This window comes from Pteropus vampyrus, unplaced genomic scaffold, assembly GCF_000151845.1.
Source record: "Pteropus vampyrus isolate Shadow unplaced genomic scaffold, Pvam_2.0 Scaffold462, whole genome shotgun sequence".
Taxonomy (NCBI): domain Eukaryota; kingdom Metazoa; phylum Chordata; class Mammalia; order Chiroptera; family Pteropodidae; genus Pteropus; species Pteropus vampyrus.
In genome coordinates this window covers 1,589,918-1,603,420 of record NW_011889243.1, presented here as the reverse complement: position 1 = coordinate 1,603,420, position 13,503 = coordinate 1,589,918, and the positions used below count along the sequence as shown (strand labels likewise).

Here is a 13,503-nt window from a genome sequence, read left to right as displayed (position 1 = left end):
TGCGGGGAGGGCACTAGCACCTTTGCAAATCTCTAAGGGGTGTCCCAAGGCAGAGGGTGCAGAGTCCAGTGCAGGCCAAGAGGGTAGAGCCAAGACCTATGCACAGAGTCACAGGAGAGGTCCATTCTGCTTGGTGTGAGGACTCAAATGGAAGATCAGATGGTTCAAAATGGAAGATCTGCCTTGGTAGATAGTGAGCTGTCATGAGAGATATACAAGCAGAGACCATAAATCATGGATACTGCAGGAAGACTTCTCTGCTGGGATCCACACCTCAGCAGCCCCTCTTAGCTCTGAGATACCCCTATCTTGCACACGAGTAAAGGGACTTGAGAAGTTCACGCCCCTAAGTGCGTCCACAGCCCTGCGCTGATTCAGGCAGGGAAAGCCTGCTGGCTAGGCCTCACCTTTTCCCAGAGCCACCAGCAAGTTCTCTGCAGAGAAAAGCAGAGGAGAGAGCAGAGCTCCCCAAAATAGGAAAAAATGGAAAAACACATACACCAAACATCCTAATAACATGTAATACCAATGCCCTGGTAATGTCACTCTGGTGGCAATCAATTTAGGTGTCACGCGAAATAGGTATAATATTCCACCAGCTCTGTCACTGGTCTCTAATCAGCTCCAGGGACCTGGGTCCAGGCAGGGAAATGCACCACGCTGGTAGAGGGAGCCAATCCAAACTACCTTGCCAGCACTGGGCTTCTCAGGCCCTGTGGGTAGGCAGGGGCTAGAGGGCCTCATGGCAGGGCCTTGCAAATGCCCAGGAGCCACCATGCTCAGCCACCCCATAGTCGCACAATGGTAAGAGCAATCAGGGAGGACTCCCCAAGGAGGTGAGAATGAAGGAAGAACAAATATACATTAATTCCATCCAGTATTCATTCCCCAGATCACCAAACTCTTATTGAGCACTCACCAATGCGAAGCCCCACGTCAGGTGCCAGGGTGTAGAGATGGGCTTTTCAGGGCCCTGTGCATTATCAAAATAATGAAGCACAGGCTCCCTCTACCTCTCAAACTAGGACCGCCCCTGCCCTCCCTGGGGTGAATGCAGAACCACTGGGGTTCCTTTGGCTCTAGATGTGTAGTAACTCAAGCTCTCCTTGCTCCTCGTTCATAGTTCATTCCCACTTTATGAGAAAGTCCTCTCTGACCGTTCTTTCCCATCCCTCAGCTCAAGACTTATTTGGATGGCATCCCCACAACTGAGGAAACTGAGGTGAAAAGGAGATGATCTTATAGTGAGCACGTATTATGGACTTGCTGCTGCCCATCACAACCCCATATACCACCAAGACCATAATGTAATACCATTTTATACTCATTCAATCAGTAACAATGAAAATATCTCAGCATATGAGTGCTGGCAAGACAGGAGCAATGAGGACATCACCTGCTGCTGGGGAAGCATAAACAGTCCAATCAGTTTGGAAAACACACATTTTCTAGTAAAGGTGAACACAAACATGCCCCACGACCCAGCAATTCTGCTCCCAGCTCTGTGCCCCAGAGATGCTATGCATACTGCCTCGGGAGACCGAACAAGCAGGTTCACAGCAGCATTGTTTGTAAGAGCAAAAACGAAAACAACTCACATGCCCATCAACAGAAGCATGGAAAATATACTGTGCTGTGTCCAAACGCACAGACCACTGTGCGTCAGTGGAAATAAAAGAATTACATCTACTGTTACTTGCAACAATACAGATAAAGCTTACAGATATGATGTTGAAGAAAAAAATGAATTCCAGAGGACTGCATATGACTTTATGTTCTTTTTACAAAGTTCAAAAATAACTAAAACTGAACAATTTATATGTATTAAAACATATGATTTTCAAAAGGCAAGGGAATGCTAAATAGATAATTTAGGGTAGTGGTTGCCTCAGAGAAAGAAGCCAAGGGATAAGGTGAGGAGAAGCACATGGGAAGACATACCTCATTATTAAAGTGCTAGTGTTCAGGTTGGGGAGTAGGATCACGGTGTTCATTATATTATTAATACTAAATATATTGGTTAATTAATTAGCAGGCCAGCCAGAACCAGTGAGCAAGAACTCCAGAGCAAATGCCAGGAAGAAGGCATTCTAGCCCAAGCCTCATGCTTGTTAGCTGGGACGTTAAGCAAGTAATTACACTCTTCTGGTTTTGTTTTCTAGCTACACAATCAAATCCCTGTACCATGTGCAAGGGTAAGACTGAGGGTACATCACTGATAGAAACTATGAATAGCCAACATTTCTTGAGAGCTTTCTGTATAACAGGTGCTGCTCTAAATGCTTTGTATATAGTAACATACTTAATCTTCATGATGACAGCAGGTAAATCCTGCTGTTGTCCTCACTTTATCGATAAGAGACTGAGACCCAAAGAGATGAAGTAACTTGCCCAAAGTCACAGAGCTAGGCAGTGTAGAACTAAAATTTAAACCTGGGCATCTGGCTGCATGATCCACACTCAACGACTTCACTATAAAGTGAGACGGAAGGAATTGTACACACATGAGGAGGAGACTGTGGTCAGCACAACTCTACCAGGCCCACGGCATCTGAGGATATTCATTCGCTCATTCATTCAACACATAAACAAAGGTTAGCATCAAGAATGCCTTGAATGCATTTGAAAGTGAACTTGCCCTTTGCCCTCCCACATTGTCTCTGATTCTATAATGCCCTGCTTTCTGTGTCTCTGCAAAGTCTTCTACTACCTCAGGACCCACCCAGTCTCTCTCTCTCCCTGGAGGACCCCTGACCATCTCATCCCCCCAAAACAAATACCATCCTCTCTGAGTGGCTGTGTGAGAGCACTCTGCCTTGGTTCTCCTCAACCCCTGCCTGGGGCATCCTTGATGTCGCCTAGCTCTGTTCATGCACACAGGCTGAGGACACTGTGTCCTCTCCAGGTAGTCCTTACTACCGGTCACCAGCTGCTCCCTGGTGCTTCCCAGCGTCTTCCCTATTTCAAGGACCAGGCAGGGGAGCCCAGGCAATGATGGGCACAGGATTGCCCATGGTGTTCAAGGCAATCCATGGGAGCCATGGAAGGGCCTTGCCCAGAGCTGAGCAGGCAGCTTAGCCCGGATGTGTTGAATAAATGCATGAATAAATGGGCTGGTATAAATTAGGTACAAATCTACATGGTTCTACGCTATGAGTGGCTGGAAAGGGATGAGTGACTTGGAGCAGTAAGGGAGGTTTCCTAGAAGAGGGGCCAGGAGAAGGCAAAGAGAGGAGAAGGCCTCTGGGTAGGGATGCTGGATCAAGCCAAGTGATGGGGGGATATGCAGAGGGACTGACTGGAGGGAACAGAACAGAGAGCCATCAGTAACTATCGGGAAGTGGGGACCCTGGGGCTGGAAGGCCACCATCCTTCCATACAGTTACCACACACAGGACAGCTAGACCAGCAGACCCTGGGCAGCAAACCAAGGCTGACTCTGAAACCACCACTACCTCCTGCCTCCCCTCCCAAGCCCTACCCTAGCTCTACATGACCCTCTTCCTCACCCTCCACCTGACACTGCCTCATGCCTCCATGGGACCCTGTGCAAATCACCACACTGCCTTACTTCTCAACAGGAATGCACCCCCAGACCCAACTGCGATCCTCCAGCCATTTGCTTAGTAGACACCTAGACAGTAGCACCAGATGAGCCATCACTTGTACCAGAGATCCTATCTGGCTTTATAATGAACAACCACCCACTCTCACAAGAGGGTGTGTGTGTGTGTGTGTCCTTCTGGAATTCTGGGTTTTAGAAAACAATAGCATAGAAAAATTGGGCATTCAGAGGCAGAGGATAGAGGAGCTGAGCACTGGGATCTAAGAGGACTATTATGAGGGGTAGAGTGGTCTTTCCACCTCCCTCCAGCACACAAGGGCCCACAAGCCACAAGCCATGATACCTAGGCTTGGAGCACATATCCATCCCCTAAAACTTGGCTCCTTGGATTCAGGACCCATTCTAACTCCAGACTCTGGGGAGCACTGCAGCCTTGACCAAGCCCATCTCACACTTAAATAGGCAGGGGATAGGGGAGGGGGCCAAGACAACAGAAACGTAACAGAGGGCCTGCCCTGGCTTTTGCTAAACTCCCCTCCACGAGGGGCAGCTGGGTGCTGCCTGGAGCTCCCATCTGGGTCCTGAGGAATTTTTGGCCCTTTCCTTCTGCCACTTTTCTCTTCCACCTCAGGCTATGGGGAAAAAGCAAGAAGGCCAAGCAAGCCGTCCCTGCAGACCAGGTTCTGGCATCTTATCAGAGGTGTGAGGACTCTGAGAGCTTCCTGGCTCACACAAGGACAAAGGGTCTGGGACAGGTGACCCTCTCTTCCCTCACTGGCACTCCTTGATGGATGAGGGGAAGCCCCAGGCTCATTGCTCTCTGGGCATAGGAGGCACTGGTGCTGGGGCTGTTGTCATAATGACCAGCAAGGCTGAGCCCAGAATCGTGGGCCAGGCTGGGCTGCATGCCCTCTGGCTACCCAAGCCAAGCAGAGGACTGAAGGAGGGCTGAGGGCTGGGCTGGCAGAGAAGGGGCTTGCCCAGATGGTAGTGCCCCCTACCTCAGGGCCTCCTGCACTCCCACCCCACCAGGACAGAGTTGTTCCTATCTTCCTTCTCCCCCAAGATACCCCTTCTCCCCCACCCCAACCCCAGGACCTCTGAGAACAAAGAAGAGATGCTGCTGGCAAAACCAAAGCTGGATGGGGCTGGGCTGGGAGCCAAGGCAAGAACCAAGAGGGGACTGTCACTGGGCCTGGCCCCGCCCCTCCTCAATGTGGGAGCCATCTGGAGGGACACATCTCCTAGGGGTCCCTTAGCTACCTGGGAGAGGTGAAGAAGGGGGCTGGGAGGAGCAGAGTTGGAGGCTCCCTCACCTCCCTTTTCTTAGCTGGTTCCCATCTCCCACCCACTCTGCCTCAGAATAAAAAGTGGGGCAGGAGGAGGTGAGAAGCCTGGGCTGAAGACAGACAAAGGGGAGGCCCCTAAAGGGTTTCTGGATCCTTTACAGACCCAACTCTCTCTCCTCCACTCTCTCTACCTCCCATTTCCCTTTCTCCTTCTCTCTGGGCAGCAGCTGGAAAAGGGCTGATCCTTCTGAGGGGAGGGATCTGGCATTCAGGCTGAAGCCTGTGGAGAAAGCTGGCCCCTGACCTGTATCCACCCACCTGAGGGTGCCTGGGAACATCTGGGGTCTATGGAGAGAAGGAACCACCTAGCGCTGAGCAGGGGGCGTACCCTCCAGGGTGAAGAGTGCTCAGAATGGGAGAGGGGAAGGAAGATGGACAGGGCTGGGAAGCCAGCGGGGGCCCCTCCACAGCCCTGGGGTCCCAGCTAGGCAACCTGGAATCGGTTGGGGTGGGGACAAGGGAAGGGAAGAACCTTTTCTGAGGCTTGAGGGGGGTCAGATCTGTAACCCCGAAGTGGGGGTTTGGGTGCACTGCGGTGTCCCGCAGCCCCAGGAGGACCCAGGGCAGCCCCCAGGGGCGATCACCGCGGGGTAGCCAGCTCAGGGCTGGGCCGTGGCCGCCGGGCTCACCTGCATCTCGGGCACGCGGTCCGTCCGTTCGGCTCAGTCACCAATCGCATGTCTTCCCCGCCGGGCCACAGCCCCTGCCCAGCCCCCTCCTCGGTCTCCTCCTCCTTCGCCAACACCTCCGCCCGTCAGTCTGTGAGCCCTCGCGGGGCTGACTGTCTGTCCTCCCCACACCGGCGGGAGCCCAGCCGGAGCCGGGGCTGGGGCCGTGGCCCCGGCGGGCGGGGGAGCAGCTGGGCTCAGGATGCACGACGCGGGCGCCACGAGCCCAGTTCTGCTCCCGGAGCCGGCCTGGCGCCACCGCCGCCTCCTCTTCTGCCGCTGGGGCCGGGGTCCAGGCCAGGCGCGCTTCGCAGCGGGGCCGGGGCCAGGGCTGAGGCCGGCGGGCAGCGGCCGCGCATGCTGCTCGGAGCCCCGCGTCAGGAGAGGGACCGGAGCGACGCGGGTGGGGACTCCGCTCGCTCCGGGGCCTGGACCCGCCGCCGCCGCCGCCTGTGCTTAGCGGGCCTCCCGCTCCGGCTCCCGCTCCGGCTCCCGCCCGGGCTACGCGCTCTGTCACGGCGCCGGGAGGGAGCGCGAGGAGCGAGCCTGAGAGGGAGGAGGGACTGAAGGAGGGAGGAGTGAGCGAGTGACGGAGCGGGACTGGGGAGAAGGCGCGGCCGCACAAATAAGGGAGGGGGAGGCGAGGTAGGGGGTTCGCCTCCTTTCCGCGAAGGAGGCGGAGAGCGAGCAGCGCCCCAATCATTGCCCTGCACGGATGGAGGGGCGAAACTGGCGAGGGGCCCGCCCGCCCGCCTAGAGCAGAAACCGGCACCGTGGTGCTCCTGCCCTGCACACGGCCGCACCCCTCCGAGTCCAGGCTCCCGGCGAATCCCGAGCCATGCGGTCCTCCCTGATTGTGCGCGCACACCTTCTCGTGTGGACATATGCGTGTGCATGTAAACTCGAGTGTGTTAACTAGGGTCGTTGCACACATTGCCATGTGAACGGACACACGCGCGTAAACGGGCAAAGCTCCCCACTCGGTCAGGGTTGTTTGGAGGACGGCGTGGGAAGGGTCAGGCCCGGAGCCTCTCTCCTGCGCCTTCTCCCCTCTCCTTGGAAATGTCTGTGAATAGCTGGAGGGCCCAGAGTCTGGCGGCAGGTACAGGGGAAGCTCCTGGGAACAGCGAGGAAAGCGAGCCAGCTCCGCGGCTCTACCCCAAATCGGGTCTTGCCCACCTTTTGCAGCCCGGGTCCCCACCCAGCCTAGCTTCTTATCCAGCAGAGGGCAGCAGGCCGCTCTGGCCTGCTCTGGACAGCAGAGGGCAGCGTAGAGCCTCGGTCTGGGCTTGGCGGTCTCTCACCTTGTTCCCCAACCGGTCATTGGGGTCCTGGGCTGGGGCCAAATACTCAGATGGGACCAGGAAATGGGACCTCTTCTCAAACATCCAGATCCTCCTTGATCAGCATATACAGAGAATCGGCTGGCGGGGGTGTCTTGGCAAAGCCTACAGAGTAGGCTACAACCTTTGGGACCTCACCTTCTTCCACTGTACACCCCCTTTCATCTCCTTGAAGCCAGATGCCTTTTAACACTAAGCTGGTTTGATTGGAATAACCATTAATGCTAATACTCACCCCTTCTCCACAGTTGGCAGTGCATCCCTTTAACACACCAGTTCTCTGGATACCTCGAGCTCACAGGTAGGGGTTATGGTAAGCAGAGAAGCTGAGGCTGGGGGAAGGAGACTAGCCCAAGGCCTCTCAGTCTCAGCACAGATTTCTGGATCCTGCTCCCAGTGCCCTGCCCCCCATGGAATCTGCTGGTAAGGCCACCAGTGTACCCCCACTCCCAGCACCATCTTGTTTCTCCATTATTCAGCCTCACACACACAGCCCAAAAAGCATTCCACAGACCTTTCATTCCAGCTAAACAGATTCTGGGTACCTCTCAGTCTCAGTGCCACACCTCTGCTAGGAACAGTTCTGCCTGGACAACAATCTCCTGTCTTCTACATCTGTGTCCATCCTCATCCTAGACCTGGCTGGAGATCCCCTCCTAGTAGGAGCGGATGTTGTTCTATGCACTTTACATTCACCCTCCAACAACCCTGGGAGGAGTCGCTGTTCCCCCTATGACAGAGAAAAGGAACCCCAGGCTCAGAGAGGTTACTTGACTTGCCTGTGGTCAAGCAGCTGGTAATACGCCTGGGAAAAGAATTTGAATCGCCTTCCAGGGCTGAGAAAACCAGTAGAGGGCAGGCTTGGTAGAGGGTATTATAGGTGGGAGAGGAAGAGGGGAGGTAGCACAGGAGCCCTCCCTTCAAGAGCCCAGAAAAGGCGGCTCCCTGGCCCCTCAACTCTGTGCTGCCTGGACCCCCTCCCAGATACCCTGGCTCCCCCGCCAGGCTGTTTGTGAGTTACAGGCAAGCTCCCGCCTCCCGCACCACCTCCTCCCACCAGCCCGGCAGGAATAGACGCGCTCTTGCTCCTGCGTGGAGGCTCCGCCAGGCGGGAGCGCAGACCCGCTGGGGCGGGGGCGGGGGCTATTCCTGGTGCGGCGACTGACGCAGGCACCGCGCGGCTGCGGCCGGTCTCCGCCCCCGACTCACCTGCTCCCTGCCTCAGTAATCTTCGCAGAGAAATAGGGGAGAGCCCAGTTGTTCCCCCAGCCTCCAGATGCTGGCTGAGGAAGCTGGCGTACCGAGGTGGGGTCTTCTGGGGCCCGCAATCATCCCTCTGCTCCTTGCAGGCAGCAGAGAAGACGACAGAGTTTTGTCTGGGAGGAATTGCCCCGCAGACTTAGTTCTACATTATAAACAGTATCCAAGTCATTTCCTTTACCTGTTTCTCCAAAAGAAATGACCAGTCCCAGCTTCCCCTGTCTTATTTCTCCAATAGAAATAATGGGGATGGAGAGGTTTGGGGGGAAGAACTTGGAGAAAAGGCCTTTTTAGGGGTCTGGCCTGGGCCTTGTGAGAATGCAGGCTCCTGGCCTTGTCACCAGAGACCTCATAAAAGAAGGGCTTGTTACTGGGCCTTCGCCCAGTCAGAGCCTGTACATGCGCTGCAGAACAGGTATCTCTCCACTCTTGTCTGGTAGGGTAGTCCCTAACCTCTCAGGGGTCCCAGGGCCATAGGGACACATGGGAATGGCCCAGTCCAGGACTTCACTGGCACAACCAGGGAAGGATACTCAGAAACTACAGTTGAATAATGTTTACCCATACCTCCCAGCCATTGTCCTTACTGGTCCACCTGCTCTGCATGCCCTCTCCCTGTCTCCACCTGTGCTTCAAGACCAAATTAAGTCCATTTTCTTCTACTCCAGTCTTCTCCAAGGCCATGAAATAGACAGAGGCAAGGCTCCAGTCTCCTCCCTTCTCTGTTCTCAGACTAGGAACTTTCAAAAGTAGGTCTGAGACTGCATGTTGTACAGGTGGGCGCACATCAACCAAACCCTGGCTTTGGGGTGAAAACTTAGTCAAGCAAGAGCTGATGGTTGGGAGAAGAAGCCAGCCTGCTATATCCTGAGTGCCCACAGCAGAGCGGAGGAGCTGGAATGGGTTTGCCAGGGTACTCTGGAGGAGGGTACAGGGCCCTCTAACATTTACTCAGCCCCTACAGTAAGCCAGACTCTGAGCTATATTTTAAATACTTCTCACTTCAAGATTGGTATTGCTGTCCCCGTTGAACAATGAAAAAGCTGAGGCTCTGGGAAGGCTGTTGACTTGCTCAAGTGCACTCTCTGTGCTTTTGATGTCAGAGCCCAAGCCTGGGGAGCTGAGGATGCAGGAGGAAGGGCCAGGTTCCCTTCTAGAGCACAGGAAGGAATGAGTGGTACACATAGGCCTGCCTGCATACCTGCTCTATGCTGGCCTATCCACTTACATACCAGCAGCTCATGGGATTTTACAATGATGATTATTTCTGAAGGCACTTGAAATTAATGACAGCTCTAAAATGGCTGGGACAGTGGAGTCATTGCTGAGACCTCTAATCAGCAAGAAAACGGAGACCAGGAGCTAGAGAAAGCAGGTGGGGGCTGGGCAAGCAGCACTGGGCATGGAGCAAGGTTGGGGGAGTGGACTGGAGACAGCTGGAGGTCCCTGTGTCCCACTTTATGCCATAAATTTGATTCTGAGCTTTCTTATTAACTTGCTGTGTGACCTTGAGAGGGTCACTACCCCTCCATGGGCAAAAGTTTCCCTAGCTATACAGTGAGGTGACGGCTTGGGGTTCTCTAAGCTCAGGGCTCTGTGGCCCTGCCTAGATAATGGGGAGAGTGGGCTGAGGCCTCAAGTGGGGGCTCCTTGAAGGGCCCTGAGTCCCTAGAAGGCTGAAGCCCAGAAGCTGGGGGCCCTATAGCCTCTGGGAGCCATAGCAGAAGCCCTGCATTCACTCAGGGCTCTTGCAGCCCTTCATTCTAGGGTCACCAAAGCCGCTGGTACAATGAAGTCCTAGAAACTCAGGCTGGAGTCAAGTGGATTAGGAAATGGCAGAAAATCCATAGGTCAGAGCCCTGTGCTGGTGCAGCTGTGGAGGGTGGCAAGGGATAGGGGGCACCCGAGGGGGTTGGCAGGAAAGGCCCCTCTAGGAGGTGGGCCTGGAGCTGTGGCCAGGGTTAGGGCCTTCCTGTCCCTTCTCCAAGAACCAGAAGGGAGTCAGGAACACTAGGGTTCCACCCAGGCATGTTATAAGAGGGTCAGGCCAAGGTACCTAAAAGGGAAAAGTTTTATTCGAGGTTACTTGTCCAGGTACTCCCCATCTCCTGGTCCTCCACATCTTGCATGGGGCAGCTGGCACAGGGAAGGGCACTGGGGCTCAGCTGAAGGGAACTTCTTTGCATGGTGGCTGGTCTAACTGGATGTGGTGATGTGCTGGTTGACTTGGAGGAAATATCCATTTGGGTACAGGCTGAGGCCAAGAGTCCAAGGGCAGGGTGTGGAAAGCCCACCCACACTTCCTTGGGGCATCGTTTTTCCTGGCAGTTTCCACTACTGGCATGTCAATGGCTTTCTCAGACACCCACTTCCTTCCCTTTGAAATAAGGCCCTATGTGGCCCCTTCCCTCCAGAAGCCTGCTCTAAGCACCTCAGTCTCTTGCTCTGAGCTGGCCTTTGTGTCCTTGGACATCTCTTTGAGCCTCAGTTTCCCCCTCTGTAGGATGGGAATATCAATAGAACCATTTCACAGGGTTGGTGTGAGGATCTCGTGACTCAATGTATATATATTTAGTACTGGATGCTAGGCTGGGCACATAGTAGGTACTTGATAGATTCACATATATTTGTGGTTGTTATTCTTACTGTTATGGGTGCTCTCTGTTCCTGAACCCACAGCCCCTCCTCTGTAAATGTTGCTTGCAGCATTTCCACTAGGAGAGGACTCCACCAATTTCTTCATCCTCTGAGAATCAGGAAAGCCCTGAAGGCAGGGGCTGATCTTGTGTTGCCTCCAGTTTCTGAAGACAGCCCAGAGCCCTGATTCCAGAGGGTCTGATGTGTGCAAATTAAACTCAACTGGAATCCATTAATCAGGACAGACCAGAGCATGGGGGGCAGGAGGAATCTTGAATCCTCTACTCTTACTTCTTCTCATCTCAGGGCCTTGGTCACCCATACCTCCACTGGAAATATCCCAGCATCAGTGACATTCACTTATCCAGAAGCAATGTAGAAGCACTGAGAATCAGGGGAAGTCAAAAGGCTCTGGGAGGCCCCAAGGCAGAAGCCCTCCAGAGAAACAAGGTCCAAGGGCTGGCCCCTGCTCAGCCTGGCCACACAGCCCTGCTGAGCTAAGCTCCTGATTGCCGCTTCCACAGTAGCTAAGAAGCAGGAAATCTGTCTGGGGCCAGTCGGTGAAGGGGCTTGTCAGCCCTGCCCACCCTAAGTCCCTCTGGGGAACACCTGATGTTCTTGACCTTACAGTTAGCTCTCCTTAAGAACACAGGGAAGTATGCACTCCATTAAACACACACACATGCATATGCACGTGCATGCATGCATACACACACACACACACACACACACACACACACACACACACCCCTACCTTTAAATGATGAAATTGAGAACAAAACCAAAAAAGCAAATATAAAAGGCAGTTTGTGTGAAGGAACAACTCCCTGGCTCATTGGGAATCTGGGTTCCAGGCTTGGCAGAGCTGCGTCTCCCAAGAGCCTGGGCTTGGCTGTCACCATGGATCATGTCGGGGGTAACTTGAGCTAATGTGTGCACAGGCACCACTATTAGCAAATCCATTCATTAAGCACTTGTCCTGAGTTCTGTCGTGCAGGAGACTTGTTTATTAAGTCACAGGAAGCATTGCGGCTCAGAAGATGTCCAGCTACAGGGCCAAGCAGTCTTGAGTTCCAGTCTTGGCTCTGTCTCTAACCACTGTGTGACTCTAAGCAAGTCACTTCACCTCTCTGAGCCTCAGTTGCCCTGTGACAGGCAGCCCCTAAGATGATCCCTGATGGTCCCTGACTTCTGGTATTCCCCACCTTGTGTAATCCCCTCCCCTTGAGTGTGGGCTAGACTAATGGACTCATTTGTGATGAATAGAATATGGCGAAAATGATGGACTATCACTTTTGAGATCAGGTTACAAAAAGACTGTGGCTTCCATCTTGGGTGCCCTCTTTCTGTCACTTGCTTGTTCACTATGACAGAGGCCAGCTGCTGTGTTAATAGCAACTGAATATATGGGTAGATGTAGATGGGAGAATGCCTCCACCTGCATCACCACTAGAGAGCCCACTGAAACCCCGGCCCCTGCCCTCTCCTCCAGGAAACCTGTCCTGATTGCTATAGTCATACACATCACCCTCTCCTCCCAGCTATATCAGACCCTCCTGCTCTGGGCTGGAATCCTCAGAGGGCAGTAAGTCCTGAACCTCCCCCTATGCCCCAGGACCAAACGGAAGGCAGGTCAGAATGGAGGGAGGGCAAATCCTGACAATCTCAGCTCTGCTGTGTGACCTGGGGAAGTTGCTCACTCTCCCTGATGTCTCTAAGACCCAGTGAGGAACTGAGGCCTGCCAACAGCCACGCAAGCAAGCCTGGAAGCAGACTCCCCAAGTCTAGTCTTGAGATGACTGACACTCTGGCTGACACCTTGATTGCAGTCTTGTGAGAGACCTTGAACCAGAGGTACCCAGCTGGATTCCTCACTTATAGAAAACTGTGAGATAATAAATATTTGTTCCTTTATAACTAACACATGCTCCATCTGTAAAATGGGCCTAAAACTTCCTTTTTCCCAACATGGCTGAGGGCGTTGAGATAATGCAAGCAATATGCCCTCTGCCGGCCAGGGTAGAGAATGGCACAGGAGCTAAGTGGTTATCTAGTGGGGTTGAAAAGATGCACACACTATGAACCAACTCCCTCCCGGGGATATACCCTGGAGAAACATGTCCACGGAAGATAAATACAGGAATGCTCATAGGCGTAGTGTTTGTAATAATGAAATTTTTACAAACACAGTTGGAAATGTTCTAAATGCCCACTGTTGAGAGAAGGCCTGAATGGAATGTGGTATAATCACACAGTGGAATACTACACAACACTGAAAACAGGTAAGCTAGAGCTACCTGCATTAGTGTAGGTGACTCCACAAACATAATGTTGATGGAAAAAACAAAGATGTATACAGGATGGTACCATTTATATAAGGTTTAAAAATAAGCCCCAAATCATAGAGCGTGTATGGATACCTACATATATAGGAAAAGTATAAACACATGCATGAGAATGATGAACACCAATTCAAGGGGAGTGTTACTACCAGGGAGAGAGAAAGGAGAGGTGGTAAAGTTGGGCCTATCTCGAGCCTTACACTCCAGGGCGTTTACCATGAGCAGGCACAGTGGTTCTAACTAATTTAATCTTTTCAACAACCCCATGGGGTCCATTCTATTATTATATCTTATTACAGAGAAAGAAACTGAGGCCAAGGTCTCCAGGGAGATATTCCT

General features: G+C 53.2%; 1 protein-coding gene across 2 annotated transcripts in view; it reads right to left on the bottom strand.

Annotated features, from left to right (window-relative positions):
• LINGO1 (leucine rich repeat and Ig domain containing 1) overlaps positions 1-13,503 on the bottom strand; it is a 102,891-nt gene that overhangs the window by 11,679 nt on the left and 77,709 nt on the right. Inside the window, exon 1 of one of the 2 annotated variants that reach the window (XM_011382127.2) lies at positions 5,544-6,083. The exons of the other annotated variant lie outside the window; for it this stretch is intronic. Coding sequence (XP_011380429.1) covers positions 5,544-5,549 — 6 coding nt within the window. The 5' untranslated portion in view covers positions 5,550-6,083. Of the gene's footprint in view, positions 1-5,543; positions 6,084-13,503 lie in introns of those variants that run through there. 2 annotated transcript variants of the gene reach the window in all.